Below are 16,277 nucleotides of genomic sequence, written 5' to 3' on the forward strand. Positions count from 1 at the left end.
TTTTTATTTTCAATTTTTATTAAAAATATTTTTATTTTTTTAACTATATTTTTTTACTTTTTTTGTAAATTTTTCAAATTCTATTTTACTTCCATTTCATTTTATTCTATTTCACTGTATTCATTTTCTCAAATTTTTAAACTTTTTTTCTTTTTTTTTTTCCTTTTTATTCTATCAAGCTCCTTTCAATAACCAGACCAAAACACACCTAGAATCTAGCATCATACATTTGATTTGCGTGTGTTGTTTTTAATTTTTTAATTTTCTTTTTTTTTTTACCTTATCAATTCCTTTTCTTCCTTCAAAATGATGAAATGAAGGAATTCACCACAAAGAAAGAGCTGGAAGAAATGACAGCCAGGGGCTTAAGCAACACACATACAAGCAAGATGTCTGAACCAGAATTTAGAATCACAATAACAAGAATACTAGCTAGGGTCGAAAACAGATTAGAATCCCTCTCTGTGGAGATAAGAAGTAAAAGCTAGTCAGGATGAAATAAAACATGCTATAACTGAGCTGTTATCATGAATGGATGCCACGGCAACAAGGATGGATGAGGCAGAATAGCGAATCAGCGATATAGAAGACAAACTTATGGAGAATAATGAAGCAGAAAAAAAAGAGGGAGACTAAGGCAAAAGAGTACAAGAATTAGAGAAATTGGTGACTCATTAATAAGGAACAACATTAGAATCATAGGGGTCCCAGAAGATGAAGAAAGAGAAAAAGGGGTAGAAGGGTTATGTGAGCAAATCATAGCAGAAAACTTCCCTAACCCGGGGAAAGACACAGACATCAAAATCCAGGAAACACAAAGGACTCCCATTAGATTCAACAAAAACCGACCATCAATAAGGCATATCACAGTCAAATTCACAAAACACTCAGGCAAGGAGAGAATCGTGAGAGCAGCAAGGGGAAAAAGGTCCTTAAACTACAAGGGAAGATAGATCAGGTTGCAGCAGACCTATCCACAGAAACTTGGCAGGCCAGAAAGGAGTGGCAGGACATATTCAATGTGCTGAATCAGAAAAAATGCAGCCAAGAATTCTTTATCCAGCAAGACTGTCATTCAAAATAGAAGGAGAGATTAAAAGTTTCCCAGACAAACAAAAATTAAAGGATTTCATGACCACTAAACCACCCCTGCAAGAAATTTTAATGGGGGCTCTCTGAAGGGAGAAAAGACGGAAAAAAGAAAAGAAAAAAAAAAAGACCAAAAGCAACAAAGACTAGAAAGGACCAGAGAACACCACCAGAAACTCCAATTCTACAAGAAACATAATGGCAATAAATTCATATCTTTCAGTACTCACTCAACGTCAATGGACTAAATGCTCCAATCAAAAGACATAGGGTAACAGAATGGATAAGAAAACAAGATCCATCTAAATGCTGTTTACAAGAGACCCACTTTAGACCTAAAGACACCTTCAGATTGAAAGCAAGGGGATGGAGAACCATCTTTCATGGTAACAGTCGACAAAACAAAGCTGGAGTAGCCATATTTATATCAGATTATATCTAGGTTAAAATCTAGACTTTAAAATAAAGACTGTAACAAGAGATGAAGAAAAGCATTATATCATAATTAAGGGGTCTATCCACCAAGAAGATCTAACAATTGTAAACATTTATGCTCCAAATGTGAGAGTACCCAAATATATACATCAATTAATCATAAACATAAACTCACTGATTATAAATACCATAATAGTAGGGGACTTCAACATCCCACTTACAACAATGGACAGATCATCTAAGAAGAAAATCAAGAAGGAAACAATGGCTTTGAATGACACACTGGACCAGATGGGCTTAACAGATTGTTTCAGAACATTTCATCCTAAAGCAGCAGAATATACATTCTTCTCCAGTGCACATGGAACATTCTCCAGAATAGATTACATACTGGGACACAAATCAGCCCTCAACAAGCACAAAAAGATTGAGATTATACTGTGCATAGTTTCAGACCACAACGCTATGAAACTCGAAATCAACCACAAGAAAAAATTTGGAAAGATAACAAATACTTGGAGCCTAAAGAACATCCTACTAAAGAATGAATGGGTTAACCAAGAAGTTAAAGAGGCAATTAAAAAGTACATGGAAGCCAATGAAAATGATAACACCACCACCCAAAACCTCTGGGATGCAAAGGCAGTCATAAGAGGGAAGTATATAGCAATCCAGGTCTTCCTAAAGAAGGAAGAAAGGTCTCAGATACACAATCTAACCTTATATCTTAACGAGCTGTAAAAAGAACAGCAAATAAAACCCAAAGCCAGCAGAAGAAAGAAATAATAATGATTAGAGCAGGAATCAATGCTATTGAAAACAAAAACAAAAACAAACAAACAAAAAACAGTAGAACAGATCAATAAAACCAGAAGCTGGTTCTTTGAAAGAATTAACAAAATTGATAAACCACTATCCAATTTGGTCAGAAAGAAAAAGGAAAGGACCGAAATAAATAAAATCAAGAATGAAAGAGGAGAGATCACAACCAACACAGCAGAAATAAAAATACTAAGAAAATATTATGAGCAATTATATGCCAATAAAATGGGCAATCTGGAAGAAATGGACAAATTCCTAGAAACATATAAACTACCAAAACTGAAACAGGAAGAAATAGAAAATTTTAACAGACCCATAACCAGGAAAGAAATTGAATTAGTAATCAAAAATCTCCTTAAAAAACCAGAGTCCAGGGCTGGATGGCTTTCCAGGGGAATTCTACCAAACATTTAAGGAAGAGTTAACACCTATTCTTTTGAAGCTGTTCCAAAAATTAGAAATGGAAGGAAAACTTCCAAACTCTTTCTATGAAGCCAGCATTACCTTGATTCCAAAACCAAAGACCCCACTAAAAAGGAGAACTACAGACCAATTTCTCTGATGAACACGGATGCAAAATCCTCAACAAGATATTAGCCAACCAGATCCAACAATACATTAAAAAAATTATTCACCACGACCAAGTGGGATTTACATCTGGGATGCAGGGCTGGTTCAATATTTGCAAAACAATCAATGTGATGCATCACATCAATAAAAGAAAGGAGAAGAACCACATGATCCTCTCAATAGATGCAAAGAAAGCATTTGACAAAATACAGCATCCTCTATTGCTAAAAACCCTTAAGAAAGTAGGGATAGAAGAATCATACCTCAAGATCACAAAAGACATATATGAAAGACCTACCACTGATATCATCCTCAATGGAGAAAAATTGAGAGCTTTCCCCCTAAGGTCAGGAACAAGACAGGGATGTCCACTCTCGCCACTGTTATTCAACATAGTATTGGAAGTCTTAGCCTCAGCAATCAGACAATACAAAGAAATAAAAGGCATCCAAATCAGCCAGGGGGAAGCCAAACTTTCACTCTTCACAGATGACATGATACTCTATATGGAAAACCCAAAAGATTCCACCAAAAAACTGCTAGAACTGATCCATGAATTCAGCAAAGTTGCAGGATATAAAATCAATGCACAGAAATCGGTTGCATTCCTATACACCAACAATGAAGCAACAGAAAGAGAAATCAAGGAATTGATTCCATTTACAACTGCACCAAAAACCATAAAATACCTAGGAATAAATCCAACCAAAAGAGGTGAAAAATCTATATACTGAAAACTATAGAAAGCTTATGAAAGAAATTGAAGAAGACACACATAAAAAAGGAAAAATATTCCATGTTCCTGGACTGGCAGAACAAACATCGTTAAAATGTTGATACTACCCAAAGCAATCTACACATTCAATTCAATCCCTATCAAAATAACACCAGCATCTTCACAGAGCTAGAACAAACAATCCTAAAATTTGTATGGAACCAGAAAAGACCCCAAATAGCCAAAGCAATCTTGAAAAAGAAAACCAAAGCAGGAGGCATCACAATCCTGGACTTCAAACTGTACTACAAAGCTGTAATCATCAAGACAGTATGATACTGGCACAAGAACAGACACTCAGGTCAATGGAACAGAATAGAGAATCTAGAAATGGACCCACAAACGTATGGCCAACTAATCTTTGACAAAGCAGGAAAGAATATCCAATGGAATAAAGACAGTCTCTTCAGCAAGTGGTGCTGGGAAAACTGGATAGCGATATGCAAAAAAATGAACCTGGACCACTTCTAAGAAAAAAAAAATTTTTATTTATTTACAAAAATAAACTCAAAATGGACGACAGACCTAAATGTAAGACAGAAAGCCATCAAAATCCTAGAGGAGAAAGCAGGCAAAAACCTCTTTGACCTCGGCCACAGCAACTTCTTACTCAACACGTCTCCAGAGGCAAGGGAAACAAAAGCAAAAATGAACTATTGGGACCTCATAAAAATAAAAAACTTCTGCACAGCAAAGGAAACCATCAGCAAAACTAAAAGGCAACCAACAGAATGGGAGAAGATATTTGCAAATGACATATCAGATAAAGGGTTAGTATCCAAAATCTATAAAGAATTTAGCAAACTCAGCACGCAAAAAACAAATAATCCAGTGAAGAAATGGGCAAAAGACATGAACAGACTCTTCTCCAAAGAAGACATCCAGATGGCCAACAGATACATGAAAAAATGCTCAACATTACGTATCATCAGGGAAATACAAATCAAAACCACAATGAGATACCACCTCACACCTGTCAGAATGGCTAACATTAACAACTCAGGCAACAAGAGATCTTGATGAGGATGTGGAGAAAGAGGATCTCTTTTGCACTGCTGGTGGGAATGCAAACTGGTGCAGCCACTCTGGAAAACACTATGGAGGTTCCTCAAAAAATTAAAAATAGAACTACCCTAAGACCCAGCAATTGCACTACTAAGTATTTATCCAAGGGATACAGGTATGCTGCTTCGAAGGGACACATGCATCCCAATGTTTATAGCAGCACTATCAACAATAGCCAAAGTGTGGAGAGAGACCAAATGTCCATCCATGGATGAATGGATAAAGAAGATGTGGTGTGTATATAGTGTGTATATATGTATGTATATATATATATACATACATATATACACACATACACATACACACACACACACACACACACACACACACACACACACACACAATGGAGTATTACCCAGAAATCAAAGAGAATGAAATCTTGCCATTTGCAACTATGTGGATGGAACTAGAAGGTATTATGCTAAGCGAAATTAGTCAGAGAAAGACAAATACCATATGATTACACTCATATGAGGACTGTAAGATACAAAACAGATGAACATAGGGAAGGGAAGCAAAAATAATATAAAAACAGGGAGGGGGTCAAAACATAAGAGACTCTTAAATATGGAGAACAAACAGAGGGTTATTGGAGGGGTTGTGAGAGGGGGGATGGGCTAAATGGGTAAGGGGCATTAAGGAATCTACTCCTGAAATCATTGTTGCACCATATGCTAACTAACTTGGATGTAAATTTTAAAAAATTTAATTAATTAAATAAAGACATAAAAAAGAGAGAAGAAAAATAATATAGATCAGATATTCAGATCTACATAAAGAGCATCAAAGAAAAAATAATGAAGGCAAAATAAAAACTTATTTTCCTATTTTCAATATTTTATTTATTTATTTATTTATTTATTTATTTATTTATTTATTTATTTTATCTATCTATCTATCTAGTTAGAGAGATTGTGAGCAGGGTAGGGACAGAGAAAGAGGGAGAGAGAGAATCCCAAGCACACTTCACACCCAGCATAGAGCATGATGCAGGGCTTGATCTCACAACCGTGTGATCATGACCTGAGCCGCAATCCAGGGTCAGACGCTTAACTGAGCCACATGGGTAACCCTATTTTTCCTATTCTTAGCTGATGTAACAGAAAACAAATTGTTCAAATAATATTAAATAGGAACAAGGTACTCAATTATGTGTGTGTGTGTGTGTGTGTGTGTGTGTGTGCACTTATGTATGCTATGTATAAGTGAAATGTATGATAATGATACAAGAGACAAAAAGGGGGAGTTAGGATTATTTGATTATTGAATAGTACTCACACTATCTGTGAAGTGGTGTAGTGTTATGTGAAAGTGGATTTAGATTAGCTATAAATGTATATTTCAGACACAAAAAGCAGTAAAAGAGTGGAAGACGAAAAGAGCAACAAATAACAAGAGCAACAAATATAAAGCAGTAAGGAATATAATTGATATTAATCCAACTATGTCAATAATCACGTTGAACCTCAGTGGTCTAACTGCACCAATTTAAAGATACAGACTGACAGAGTGGATCAAAAAACAAGACTCAACTATATATACCTTGTCTACAAGAAACCAGCTTTAAATATAAAGAAACATACAGATTAAAACTAATGGATGGAGAAAAATATAACTAACACTAATCAAAAGAAAGCAGGAATAGATATACTAATTTTAGAGCTGGCTTCAAAGCAAGCAAAGTTATCAGGAATATAGAAGTTCATTACATATTGATAAAGGCATAAATTCTCCAAGAAGATATAACAATCTTTAACTGGTATGTGCCTAATAATGGAGTATAAAATTATATGAGTAAAAAATAACACAATTGCAAGGAGATGAATCTACTATCATAGCTGAAGATATGTCAACATCACTCTATCAGAAATGGACTGATCCAGTTGACAGAAAATCTGTAAGGACATAGTTGAACTCAAAAAAACCATCAATCAACTATATATATTGCCATTTGTAGTCTACTTCATCCAACCAGAGCAGAACACACATCCTTCACAATAGTTCACAAAAATGAACTATTGGGACCTCATCAAAATAAAAAGCTTCTGCACAGCAAAGGAAACAATCAGCAAAACTAAGAGGCAACCAACAGAATGGGAGAAGGTATTTGCAAATGACATATCAGATAAAGGGTTAGTATCCAAAATCTACAAAGAACTTAGCAAACTAAACACCCAAAAATCAAATAATCCTGTGAAGAAATGGCGGAAAGACATGAATAGACACTTCTCCAAAGAAGACATCCAGATGGCCAACTGACACATGAAAAAATGCTCAACATCACTCATCAACAGGGAAATACAAATCAAAACCACAATGAGATACCACCTCACACCTGTCTGAATGGCTAACATTAACAACTCAAGCAACAAGAGATGTTGGCGAGGATCAGAAGAGGACCTCTTTTGCACTGCTGGTGGGAATGCAAACTGGGGCAGCCAATCTGGAAAACAGTGTGGAGGTTCCTCAAAAAATTAAAACTAGAACTACCCTATGACCCAGCAATTGCACTACTAAGTATTTATCCAAGGGATACAGGGATGCTGTTTCAAAGGGACACATGCACCCCAATGTTTATAGAAGCCCTATCAACAGTAGCCAAAGTATGGAAAGAGCCCAAATGTCCATCCATGGATGAATGGATAAAGAAAATGTGGTATATATATACAGTGGAGTATTACTCAGCAATCAAATAGAATGGAATCTTGCCATTTGCAACTACATGGACGGAACTGGAGGGTATTATGCTAAGCAAAATTAGTCAAAGAAAGATAAATATCATATGACTTCACTCACATGAGGACTTTAAGATACAAAACAGATGAACATAGGGAAGGGAAGCAAAAATAGTAAAAAACAGGGAGGGGGACGAAAACATAAGAGACTCTTAAATATGGAGAAGAAACAGAGGGTTACTGGAGAGATTGTAGGGGAGGGGGTGGGCTAAAAGGGTAAGGGGCATTAAGGAATCTACTCCTGAACAATGAAATCATTGTTGCATTATATGTTAACTAACTTGGATGTAAACTTAAAAAATAAATTAAACAAAAATTTTAAAAAAAGAATTTATCAAACTCAACACCCAAAAAACAAATAATCCAATAAAGAAGTAGTCAGAAGACATGAAGAGACACTTTTCCAAAGATGACATCCAGATAGCTAACAGACATATGAAAAGATGCTCCACATCACTCATCATCAGGGAAATACAAATCAAAACCAAAATAAGATACCACCTCACACCTGTTAGGATGGCTAAAATTAACAACTCAGGAAACAATAGATGTTGGCAAGGATACAGAGAAACGGGAACCCTCTTGAACTATTGATGAGAATGCAAACTGGAGTAGCCCCTCTGGAAAATAGTATGGTGGGCCCTCAAAAAATTAAAAATAGAACTACCCTATGACCCAGCAATTGCACTACTAGGTATTTATCCAAAGGATACAAAAATGCTGATTCTGAAGGGGCACATGCACCCCAATGTTTTAGCAGCACTATCAACAATAGCCAAATCATGGAAAGAGCCAAATGGACATCAACTGATGACTGCATAAAGAAGATGTGGTGTATATATATATACAATGGAATATTACTCAGTGATCACAAAGAATGAAATCTTGCCATTTGCAACAATGTGGATGGAGCTAGAATGTATTATGCTAAATGAAATAAGTCAGTCAGAGAAAGACAAGTATTGTGGAATTTAATTAACAAAACAGATGATCACTGGGGAAGGGAAGGAAAAGTAAGACAAAAACAGAGAGGGAAGCAAACCATAAAAGACTCTTAAACACAGTGAAGAAACTGAGGGTTGGTGTTGGGATGGGCTACATGGGTGATGGGCATTAAGGAGGGCACTTGTTGGATAAGCACTGGGTCTTATATGGAAGTGATGAACCACTGGTTTCTCCCGTATGTTATGTTACTGTATGTTAACAAACTTCAATTTAAATAAATTATGTACTCTAAGAAAAAAAGAAAAGAAAAACCCTAAGTAACAAAGACAAGTCACATGCTGGAATGAGATATTTAAGTATATAAGGCTAATAAAGAGTCAATATCTATAATAAAAATAGAAAATAATAAGGAAGAGAAAATATACTTACAGTACTGTATGTATTTATTGAGAAAATTCACACATAAATGAACCCACACAGTTCATTTACGTGTCGTTCAAGGGTCAACTGTATATGTAACAGAAAAAAAAACTATTGAAGCCATGCACTATAGGAAGAACCAATTCTCTCTGGGGTGAAAAGAGGTCAGCTCAAAAACAGGCTGACCTCAAGAAATAGAAATATTTAACAACAGTTAACATTACTGGGCATTTTCCGTGTCCAGCATTGTTCTAAGTGCTCATCTCTATTATCTCATTCAATCCACATCCTATGAATCAGATACTTTATCTCATTGTCCACATTTTAAAGATAAGGAAATTGAGGCTCAGAGTGGTTAAATAACTTGTCCAAGGACCCAGAGTTAGTAAGTGGCAAAGCCATGATTCAAACCCAGGCCATCTGATTCCAGAGTTCAGACACTTAGCTGCTGGAATAGTGCCATGATTTTAGTGTCCTCAAAAGACCCACTTAAAAAACAGACCTACCTAGTTTTCATCCTTAAAGTTGGGTAAAACCTGAAATCTTGATGATTTCATCATTTACTGATTTATTTATAATTGATATGCCTTTATGGCATTTTCATTTGCAAAGTGACTACTGATGACAAAAACCTTTATAAAGTATTTATTTTCTAAGAAACACATTATTAAAAAGGAAAAAATGCATGGAGTTATACACAGATAGGGCCAGGCCTATGGCAGGCAAGTCCCAGAGAGTGGCAGCTCACATCCAGACCCCCCCAGCACATCATTCACTGAGGACAGCTGACATTGGAGGGTTTACTTCTTGATTTCCTTCAAGGAATGACTAAGTGGTATAATGCAAGTAAAAAAAACCAAAAATTAAAAAACAAAATAGAAACAGTATCTCATTGAGTTTATAGTGAAATGAGAAAAACTTTGAAATTTAGCTCTGTTGTTCATAGGTGAATCTGGGATTAGCCAGGGAAAAGTGCTAGTCTGAGTTTGTGTGATATGGGTTGAATTTTTTTTAACCAGAGAGAAAAGATGGTTTGACAAAGGGTGATTCACAAGCATGGCTTAGATTTTGTTTTCAAAGTTAAATGTCAGCCAACAACTGGGAAAACTACAAATATTTCACTTATGTTTCTGACAATGGCTACCTAAGTGCCCTAAGGGACCCTCCCATTGCAAAGCAACCTATGCCTGGAAAGGACACACTACTTGAGAGATCACTGGTCTTGAAAGAGGCACAAGAGGTCACCCAAACCCTCCTCCTTTAAAAAAGGAGGAACTGGAATGAAATAAGTCAGTCAGAGAAAGACAAGTATTGTGTTAACAACAGTTAACAGTTAACATCAGTCTGTGGACTGATAAAGTATTAGGGCCAGGCAGGAGTCGGAGCAGAACACAACTGAAACAGAATAGAGGTGCCTTGGGGCAGAGACCTTAGCAGAACAGCACTGTCTGGAAACAGTCTTGAGCCAGACTCCACGTTGGGAGGGACACTTTAGCTCACTGAGCCTAGACCCTCAGAAATGCACACAGCGGTCCAGGTCAGGGGCAATGCCTGGCTGTCAGCAGGACCAGAAACAATTTGTCCCCACAGGAAGGTTTCTCAAATTTGCATTTTGTTATGAGCGTTCAGCCCATAACACTGATTAAGCACTGTGCTCACAATGACAAGTCACCAACCACACACAGTTTGACAGTCACAAACTATATATAACATTTAGATTCTTAAAAACTGCAGATAATTGGAATCATTAAATGAAGAATACAGAACAGCTATGTGTATAACATTTAAAGAAATGAAAGTTACTACAGTCACAAAGATCACCAATGAGAGAATGTTAGGAATGAATAAGTTTGTAAAAAAAAAAAAAAAAAAAAAAAAAAACACATGAAACTCACAAATAAAAAATTGTTAAAATCAAAAAGTCAATCAAGAGGCTCAACATTAAATCAGACACAGCTAAAAAGAGAATTAGTGAAATGGAAGTTATACATAAATGTTTTCATCGTGTGAGACTACATCACTGCAATTAAAATCAAGTTTGAGAATTTTTAAGTGTTGATCAAAGAGACTGAGGTGTTCTTAGCCAATTTAAACATAATGAAAACTGTACTATTGATGGTAAAAAAAAAAAGGGGGGGGGGGAAATTCACAGAATTACTTTTGATAAGTAATTCCCTGACATAGTCATTCAAAGCACCTTTCAGTATGGGATAAGATAGGTGTTCGTCTATGCATGTAGCCCCACTCAGGAAAGATATGCCAAAAACTTCAAACAGGGGTCACCTCTGAAGAAGAAAACTGCAGTGCTGGGGGACAGGGAAAAATAGAGTAGCTTTTGTTCCCTGTGAATTCTGTTGCAGTTCTTGGATTATTTAGTTGCGTGTATTACCTATTCATGAAAGGGAATTTTCAAGTTTTCAGAAGATAAAAGACACAGGCTGCAAGGCTTCTCAACAGGAAGACAGACGTAAGGAAAATTTTAAGACAAAAGCCTAAAATTGTTGGACAATACAATGGCTTGGACAATGCTCCTCAGAAATTTCCCTGAATACAGCAGGTACGGCACTAGAGTAAATGGTTGTCATTTCCACATATTTATGTGGGTGGAAGATCTTGAAAACTGAGGGACATTGTAGCAAAGACAACAAATAGCACTGAATGTAATACATCAGCGGACCTCATGCAGACTAACTTTCAGAAATCAATAGACAACATCATATTTTGGAGAAATGTGATGTTAACATGACTCTCAAAAATAACAGTGTTTCATGCTTGCTCCTGGTCTTTTGGGCTGTGTTCCCAGGGATCCTGGGTCTCACTCCACTCCTCTGCTGCAGGGGTACTTTCCAGAGAAAGCTGGAGAAGCATAGACAAAGGGATTTTAACAGAGCATACAGAACGTATATTTCGACTTGACTTGTCAAGAGATGTCATAGACCGAGCTTCTACTTGTCTATGGTTTCTTACCCCAAAAAACAGGAAAGAAGAAACTGTATGATAAATAGAACATTCTTCCATTCATTGAATTCAGTAGCCTATTACAAAAAAGAAAGAAAACTAATGGTTAGACTCATAATACTGCAGTTTAAATTTATGGATTTTACCAAATCGTGTTTTATTACAGGAACCACTTTCCCAAACAAAATACAACTTAAAAAATCCTAGCCAATACCAGCTGTGGGATGTTGGGCATATCACTTTTACTCCCTAAATCTCAGATTCCTTTCACAAAACAGGGATTTTTTTTAAAAAAACTTCCTCAAAAAGTCCATGTGAGGATTTAATGAAACTATTGAGAACCTGGCGGGAGCCAAGGATCCAGTATCACTATTGTTGCTGTGACTTTATTAATCTGTAATTAACTCTTTATTAATCTGTAGTCACAAAATCAGGATTGGGTTTACTTTTTATAAATAATCTTAGAAGAAGGGTGCCCAGAGGGCTCAGTCAGTTGAGCACCCAACTTCGGCTCAGGTCATGATCTCACCAGTTTGTGAGTTCGAGCCCCACATTGGGCTCACGCTGTTAGCAAGAGCCCGCTTTGGATCCTCTGTCCCCTTCTCTCTGCCCCACCCCCACTCATGCTTGCTCGCTCTCTCTCAAAAATAAACATTAAAATTTTTTTTTGGTAATAAATAATCTTAGAAGAAAGCTTATTAGAAAATTAATAATAATGGCTAAGTCCATGAAATATTTTCAAGAATTTACAAATGCTCAGTAAGTATTATGAACAAATAAACTAAATTATTTGCTTTTTGCAAAGCAAGGAAGTAATTGGGGTGGTGGAGTTAAGACAGAAGTTGGGTGCAGGAGTTTCAACTCTCAAGAACTTAGCTGAGAAGATGAAATTAACCCCCTTGAAATGACAGGTAACAATAAAAAGGAGCATTTTATTCATGATTTGCCCTTTGTCTACATCCAAAAATGATTTTAAAGTGACTCAAGACAATAAGCATGTGCTGCACATAAGCATGTGCTGAATAACACAGTTGAACATAAGCTCTATTCACTTCCTACTAGGCAAAACTTGGTTAATCAAGTTTTATAAGTTTACAGATTTAAAACTATTTAAATTCTTGTTAAGTTTAGAATTCAAAAAATTTAAGCCAATTAGAATGGAATTCTCCCCCCATTAATACAATCTTGCCACACTTGTTATTTTTTCATTAGTAAGACTCTGCCCACATCTCTTATCAAAAAGATACACGTTAAATATTGATGATAACTGTTGAAGCTGGTTGGTGGGTATGTGGGGTCTGTTATACTATTTGTTCTCCTTCTGTATAGGTTTGAAAGTTTCCAGCATAAAATTATTTTTTTAATGCTTACTTGTGAAAGGAAAATATAAATATAAAGCTGTCTTACTGTCAAAGGGGCAGAAAACATCCAAGGTAGTCAAAGATCAAAACCAAACAAAAACTATAGAAAACACTCTGTATCTAAAGTTAAAATAAAACTGGAAATAAGAGAAAACCATATGCTCCAAACTCCAAGCCACAGATAGAAAAACATTTATTTGCTCAACAAACTGGAAGTATTTACTCAACAAGCTGAAACTATTTCTGCAAACAGTAAATAAAAACTGTTCTGATACCATATAAACCACTGAGGGCTATGTAGTAATCTTCACAAAAATATCTGGATTCTTTGCCAATCTATATTTTAATAGATTTTAGTTTTATTTTGTTCCTTTAATAATGATGAGGCTGTGCTGGTGGCATTTTAAAAAACAATGTAAAAAATAATGTAGTATGACATTTATTTTAAAACAAATTAATTAAAGGTGAAGAATGATGAAGTGCTGCTTCCTTTAGACTTGCTATTGCTGTGCTCGCTTCGGCAGCACATATACTAGACTTGCTATTTCTCTAGCAGTATGGTGGAGCATGCATCTTTTTTATTTTGCATTTATGCGTTTTTTTTATCAGAAAAATAAATCCTATTATTTACCCTATTCATCAAATGCAATATACCCCATGTACTTTGAGCCTGGTGCAGCAATTCAAATGACTAAAAAAAGGTCACCCAAACAGTATTATCCAGGGGCCCAAACTGTTGACAAGAGGAGCTGGCATCATGGACCTGGACAATCAGAGACAGAGCCAAGGTGCTGTTACCAGGTTTGTTGACCGTGTAAGTCCAAGGTCCCAGAGTGAGTGAATCTCCATGCAGTAAGTCATACACATGAGTCTTAACCACAACTTCTGATCCTCTCCAGCCAACCAGGAAAAATGCTTCACCTAAGTACTTTTTCTATTAACAAGTTAATATTTTGCCCTAATTTATCAATCAATTTCTGCTATAATCAAACCAAACTTGGCAAACAAAATGCAATTTTATAGGCTAACACATCTAATTATATAAGTTCTCTTCTTTATTACATTCGGTTCACAATCTAAAACGGATTCACACATGGTTAAAAGTAACCAATTGGAAGAAGCTTACAATTCAATGGAACGAACACACAGCAGAACAATCTTACTAGTGAAAAATACATTATTTTTTTCCACAGGATTTTAAAAATCACTGATTATAGTGAGTGTCCCATATCTTCTGGATCTCCTATCATACAATACTTTTAAATTAAAATAGAGTCAAATTTTTAACTTCGTGATTTTGTATCTTATCATTTTTACAGAAGGCCCTTTTAACAGTTATAAACACATTCTATTTTTTTCCAATTATAAGTTTCTTATAGATTTTTAAATAAATCTATATATTTAGCTCTGATCCATCTGGAATTTCTGTGGAGAATAATCACAGCTGGGGCTCTAAGGTACCTAGAGAAACTGTAGATTAGAAGCCTGGTCAAAAAAGAGACTAGATAGGGTACATATTGAGATAGTTCAGCACCAAAAACCAGGATAGGAGCATAACATTCTCCTAGAACACCACTACTTAATAAGTTAAAGTATACGTTAGGCCTCTTGTACTTCCTAAGATATAAGATATGGTTTTTCATGCATGAAGGCAAGAAACACTTTTCATGTACAATAAGGTAACTAAGATTACAGTGGAGAATGGGTTCCAGAGCAAGACTGCCTGGATCGATCACCTGCTGTCCTTGGATGGTATTTAAACACCGTGCTCTAGATTCCTCATCTACAAGATGAATAGCAAACAGTCCCTTCTCCTCAGAAGGCTGCTGTGGAAAGCAGTGAAATCGTTCATGTACAGTGCTTTAAACAATGTCTGATACAATAAGTCCTCAATAAATATCAGCTGCTATTATTTTTATTATTACCTGAGAAAGTATAATAATTCTGCAGGGATAATCGTTACAAGGAAGAGAAACTTCTGAGAGCCCATGTTACAAGTTATAAAGCAATGGTTTGGGTGTGGGAACATATATTCCTATCAAAACAATGTTATCAATTATTAACATAATAGTCAATTTAATTCATAAGGTACCTAAACTTCAGTTTCTGGTCTGTTTCCTCTTCTGAACAGGAACTGTACAAATGAAAAGTATAGCTTTGAGAAAGAGTATGAAACCCTGACATCCACCCAGGAGCCCACAAGAGCCTGCAGCCTTCTGGAAGTACTCAACCCCCTAAAAGGCGGGGGTTGGATGGGGGGAGATGGAATCAACTCAAACTGTTTGCACCACAGAAACATGCTGATTAGTAAACACAGAAATAACAGTCATGTGGCAGGATTGGGTTACTGCACAAGGCCTCTCTGAACACCCCCTCTCACCCCCACCCCTGTCGGTCCAGCAACAAAAGGGTTGCTGAGGGTTGGTTCTGTGGGTGGAGGCCAGACTGGACCACAATTTTGCCTAGCAAATCTTCTCATGCGAACTTAAACATCTCCCTTAAGATACAGGCAAAATTCTTAGAAGGGGTGTAGCTGGCAACTTTCTGAAAAAGTAGGGCCTGGCAGCGGCTGACACACCTCAAGGTGGCTACTGTGGATGCTACTGGGTGAACATCACCCTTCCTGAATGACTGGTCTTCACTCCCTCCAGCTGGGCCCCTCTGTTTCTACTCATCTACCATCTTATTTGTCTCTCATGTATGTGCAGCAGACAGGTGAGCAGGGCAGATACCAAAAGAGCAACACATTCTCAAAATTCAAATGTACATCCTGGAATATTTAGAGACAAAATCCCATGATATCTGGAATTTGCTTTAAAATATTCCAGAGGGGGGAAAAAATGAAAGCAGATGGGGACAGATGAAATAAGAATGACAAAACGCTGAAAAGTATTGACCCTGGGCGGTGGGTACAGGAGAGTTCATTTAATTATTCTCTGTACTTTGCATATGTTTCAAAATGTGCATTATAAAGGTAATAGATAAATAAATCCATTTTTAAAACTATCAAAATCCCCTTCTAAGTTAGTTTTCCTAGGATCCCCACATCAGCAAACGGGGATACGAAGGCTCAAACTCAGATTTTTACTGTTGTAGTTTTCC

The 16,277-nt window shown here is 36.4% G+C and overlaps 1 protein-coding gene across 3 annotated transcripts in view; it reads right to left on the reverse strand.

Moving 5' to 3' along the window:
• Positions 1–16,277, reverse strand: part of SLC35D2 (solute carrier family 35 member D2) — a 59,087-nt gene that overhangs the window by 13,023 nt on the left and 29,787 nt on the right. For all 3 annotated transcript variants that reach the window (XM_042913404.1, XM_042913403.1, XM_042913405.1), the window contains one exon: positions 11,824–11,891. In XM_042913404.1, coding sequence (XP_042769338.1) covers positions 11,824–11,891 — 68 coding nt within the window. The remainder of the gene's footprint in view (positions 1–11,823; positions 11,892–16,277) is intronic.

This window comes from Panthera leo, chromosome D4 (assembly GCF_018350215.1).
Source record: "Panthera leo isolate Ple1 chromosome D4, P.leo_Ple1_pat1.1, whole genome shotgun sequence".
NCBI lineage: Eukaryota > Metazoa > Chordata > Mammalia > Carnivora > Felidae > Panthera > Panthera leo.